Genomic DNA, 5000 nt, shown 5'->3' on the forward strand with positions numbered 1-5000 from the left:
CAGCCTGCTACAGAGGCCCCAAGATCTTACTTCCCACCAACGACAAAAGCCCCAAGAAGAACTTACCAACAGCCAACCACTGAAGCGCCTAGGACATACCTACCACCATCTACGGAGGCTCCAAGGAGGACTTACCAACAGCCTGCTACAGAGGCTCCAAGGACGTACCTCCCACCAACAACAAAAGCCCCAAGGAGGACCTATCAACAGCCTGCTACAGAGGCCCCTAGAACATACCTACCACCAACGACTAAGGCCCCAAGAAGGAGTTACATTGCACCTAGTAGGAGGTAAGGATTTTGCTTATTTGAAGTGAAAATAGATATATATTCAGCACATGTCAATCAGAAGTTAAGACATCATATGATGATTAATTTGTTGTCCATCCTTTCATATCTGCATCTACAAGCCTTTTTATACACAGAAATTCATACATACAATACAAACAAAAACCCTCAAATACTCTACTTATCTGCATGCAATGAAAAAAAAAAAAAACAAAAAAAAACTGCAGGCTGACATCCAAACATATTCAAATGTTTATGATTAAGGGAACGATAAAATGCAGTACCTAAACACCTGAACTATATTGTAGCATTTGCAGTATCGCACAAAATATATTTGTTATAAACTGAATTCCACCTGAACCACAAACCTTCCGCACTTTCAGGGATGATTCTGATGAAGATACGTCCAGGACCTTGAGTACAACTCATGGAGGAGCAAGTAGTCCCCTGTCGCACTTCACTGTCCGCACCCATGACTTCTCGAGTGGCATCAGCAGCACTTTGGACCGCATTTCGAGCAGTCAACGAAAGCACGGGAGTCAGCGCCGTGTCAAGCAGTTCTATTCAGCACCAGAAGATGAAAGTTCAGAGGAAGATTCTGAGGAGACTTTCACTCACAGGCCCGTGACTCAGTTGTACAGTGCGCCCTCAACCACTCAGAAACCCCCTAGTCAGTTTTATGGTGCGCCAACAACTCGCAGGCCGTCAACAACCCAGAGACCACCAAACTCATTTTACAATGCACCTTCAACAACCCAGAGTCCACCAAGTCAGTTTTATGGTGCGCCAACAACTCACAGGCCATCAACAACCCGTACACCACCAAGCCCATTTTACAATGCACCTTCAACAACCCAGAGTCCACCAAGTCAGTTTTATGGTGCGCCAACAACTCGCAGGCCATCAACAACCCGTACACCACCAAGCCCATTTTACAATGCACCTTCAACAACCCAGAGACCACTAAGTCAATTTTATGGTGCGCCATCAACAACTCGCAGGCCATCAACAACCCGTACACCACCAAGCCCATTTTACAATGCACCTTCAACAACCCAGAGTCCACCAAGTCAGTTTTATGGTGCGCCAACAACTCACAGGCCATCAACAACCCGTACACCACCAAGCCCATTTTACAATGCACCTTCAACAACCCAGAGACCACTAAGTCAATTTTATGGTGCGCCATCAACAACTCGCAGGCCATCAACAACCCGTACACCACCAAGCCCATTTTACAATGCACCTTCAACAACCCAGAGTCCACCAAGTCAGTTTTATGGTGCGCCAACAACTCGCAGGCCATCAAAAACTCAGAGACCACCAAGCTCATTTTACAATACGCCTTCAACAACCCAGAGTCCACTGAGTCAGCTATATGGTGCGCCATCAACAACTCGCAGGCCATCAACAACCCATACACCACCGAGTTCATTCTATAATGCATCTTCAACAACCCAGAGACCACCAAGTCAGTTATATGGCGCGCCATCAACAACCCAGAGTCCACCGAGTCAGCTATATGGTGCGCCATCAACAACTCGCAGGCCATCAACAACCCGTACACCACCGAGTTCATTCTATAATGCACCTTCAACAACCCACAGACCACCAAGTCAGTTTTATGGTGCGCCATCAACAACTCCCAGACCAACAACAACACACAGACCTCCTAGTCAGTTTTATGGTGCACCATCAACAACACCAAAGCCTGTGAGACAGTTGTACAGTGCGCCATCGACCACTTCGAGACCTGTAAGTCAGCTATACCACGCACCGTCAACCCTTAGACCAGTGAGTCAGCTCTACGTTGCTCCATCAACAACCCACAGACCTATAACTCAAACGTATCTGGCTCCAGAGACTGAGAGGCCTGTAAGTCGAGTCTATGGAGTTCCTTCCAAGCAGTCTGAGGACTCTGACGAAGAGACTTCAACGCACAGACCACCAAGTCGAGTTTACGGCGCACCGTTTCAGGAGGACGACTCTGAGGAATCGAAGGTCAGCTTCCCACCAAGGGGCCACTTCTCAAGCCACTCTTCCGCCGAGGGGCAGGCCTTGTTCGTGAGGACGGAAGGCCATGAGGAAGAGGAGGGAGACAGTGATGAGGAAACTAACCTCCCAGTTTTCATCCTTCTGAAGGGCAAACAGAATCGCCGAATTCCAACAACATACGGCGCCTTTAATCAACAAAAGGATAGTGATGAGGATGAAGATCTTCGCCTTTTCTTGCCATACATCGCTGCTGAAAGTGAAGAAGATGCTTTTGGCAGCCTGAGACTGCCTCCTTCCTCGGTGCCAGGCGTTGGAAAACTGGCGGACCTGGAGCCTACTCAGCTTACTGACCAAGTCTCGGGCTACCTCACGGAGCTCGACCACCCGGGGAGTTCCAGGTTCCTCTCCATCCTGTCTCGACGCGTGGCAGAGGGCGACGACGATAGCAGCAGTGAAGAAAGTGACGAGGAAGATGAAGATGAAGAAGAGGAAGAAGTGGAGGAGGAAGAGGAAGAGGAGGAGGAAGAAGTAATTCCACAAACGAGTTCCCTTACACGCAGAACTTCCCGAGGGAGAGTCCGTGGAAGACCTGTGCACAGATTAGGAAACCAACGCTCAGCACCCTACGGCTAGGTCAGGCTAGGTCAAGGGATGGTTTTCTAATCGCATCTTGGGACCGCTACCTGTCTACGTATTCAATCGTTATATCCAAACGTTCATATTTCATTTAATGTTCACAAGCATATATCTATGCGATAAGTGTCTTCTCATGTCCCATAAAAATATTAAGATGTCTTGGCTTAAAAGGGATGTCCAGTCGTTTCAGAGGCCATATATTCTGCAAATAACGTGATTATATTTTGTTAAGCAGAGTACGCTCTTCCACTCTGACACATGTGCAGCCATTACATTACATCGCTGTACAATTGCCTTATCACGAGCGGCGGACACAAGACTACAAAGCTGGTGGTGGGCGCCAGGGAAACTCTCAAGCTTGCACAATCTTCGCCGTCCAAATGAATTTCGTGCGATCCTTTCTCTTTTTCGAATGTATACTAGATGGACTATCTATTTATCTCTCTATTTAACTATCTATATATATGATATTTGTATCTCCCCCTTCTATGTATTTATGATTATATTTATTTATACAATCTAAGAAATTCATACGAATCAAATCAATGATATCATTATCCTCTATGCACACCAACCTTTTTTGTTGTCTAACAAAAGACATGAATACCAAGAATCTCTCTAAGAGCAGGTTATAGAAATATGATAATTCAGTAATGAAACCATTGCATTCAATAATATAGAAACGACGAGGGTTGCGAAACGGACTCGTTAGATGATGCATATATATATATATATATATATATATATATATATATATATATATATATATATATATATATATATATATATATATATATATATATATACATATATATAAATATACGTATACACACACATTGATATGTACACACACACACACACACACATACACACACACACACACACACACACACACACACACAGACAAACACACCCACACACCCACGCACACACACACACACACACACACACACACACACACACACACACACACACATATATATATATATATATATATATATATATATATATATATATATATATATGAAAGATGGAATAATGCACTACTGCACTGATATAATGAATAAATAACCTCTCCGATAGGGACTCGAACCATCGCCGTTGCAGGCAGGTGATTCCACTGCTACATGACCCACGGGGGCAGTGTGCAACTAGGAGCTATCTAGCTTCCATAGACATTACCTACCTACTCATACGTGAGTAAGGATAGCGGTTTTACACACACTCCCCGTGGGCACTCGGTAGGTACTGATAGAGCAGATCAAATCAGAAATCAGAAATCCTGAGGTGTATGCAATGAAAGATGGAATGATGCTCTACCGCACTCATCTTTCTCTTTGCCTTTTCCCGCTTCTATGTGGGGTCGGCATTTTTTCCAGCCTCCTCCACTCAGTCCAGTCCCTCCACTCGCTTCCTGGCAAGTTCTTTTCTTTTAAATCGCTCGTTATATTTTCCATCCATCTTCTTTTCGGCCTCTACCCCGTCTTCCATCCACCTCCAATTCCATTACCCTTCTGCCAACATAATCTCCTCTTCTCATTATGTGTCTGTACCACTGTAATCTTCTTTCCTGTACTTTCTTTAAAAACTTTTCAACCTTCACTGTCCCTCTAATCTTTAAGTTCCTAATGTTATCTAGTTTTGTTACTCCACGCATCCACTTCAGCATCTTCACCTCCTTTTTCGTTGGCCAAGTCTCTGCACCATAAATCATGGCCGGCCAATCAGTTGTTTTGTATAATTTGCCTATAACACTCCCATTTATCTTTTTGTTGCACAAAACACCAGACATCTTTTTCCAATTCATCCAACCTGCCTGTACTACATGTGTAACTTCCGATTCCATCTCTGCATCCTTGGATACCACTGACCCAAGGTACTTAAACTTTTCAGCTCTCTTCAGTACTTCGCCTTGCATTCTCATTTCTCCTTCTTCCTCACAGAAATCTAGATATTCTATCTTCTCCTTGCTGACTTTTAAGCCTCTATCCTCTAAAGCCATTTTCCATTTATCTAATTTACATCCGATCTCCTCTTTACTGGTATTGGCAATAAAAATGTCGTCTGCAATCATCATGCACC

The 5000-nt window shown here is 44.4% G+C and overlaps 2 protein-coding genes across 2 annotated transcripts in view; one reads left to right on the forward strand and one right to left on the reverse strand.

Annotated features, from left to right (window-relative positions):
• LOC113814027 (nuclear pore complex protein DDB_G0274915) overlaps positions 1-3460 on the forward strand; it is a 26795-nt gene extending 23335 nt beyond the window's left edge. Inside the window, exons 3-4 of the mRNA XM_027366099.2 lie at positions 1-290; positions 671-3460. The exon at positions 1-290 is cut by the window's left edge and continues 415 nt beyond it. Coding sequence (XP_027221900.2) covers positions 1-290; positions 671-2915 — 2535 coding nt within the window. The 3' untranslated portion in view covers positions 2916-3460. The remainder of the gene's footprint in view (positions 291-670) is intronic.
• LOC138864771 (uncharacterized) overlaps positions 3105-5000 on the reverse strand; it is a 2053-nt gene continuing 157 nt past the window's right edge. The window contains exons 1-2 of the mRNA XM_070133357.1: positions 4429-5000; positions 3105-3245 (exon numbers count right to left, since the gene is read on the reverse strand). The exon at positions 4429-5000 is cut by the window's right edge and continues 157 nt beyond it. Coding sequence (XP_069989458.1) covers positions 3105-3245; positions 4429-5000 — 713 coding nt within the window. The remainder of the gene's footprint in view (positions 3246-4428) is intronic.

Source organism: Penaeus vannamei, chromosome 18 (assembly GCF_042767895.1).
Source record: "Penaeus vannamei isolate JL-2024 chromosome 18, ASM4276789v1, whole genome shotgun sequence".
In the NCBI taxonomy this organism is placed as follows: Eukaryota; Metazoa; Arthropoda; class Malacostraca; order Decapoda; family Penaeidae; genus Penaeus; species Penaeus vannamei.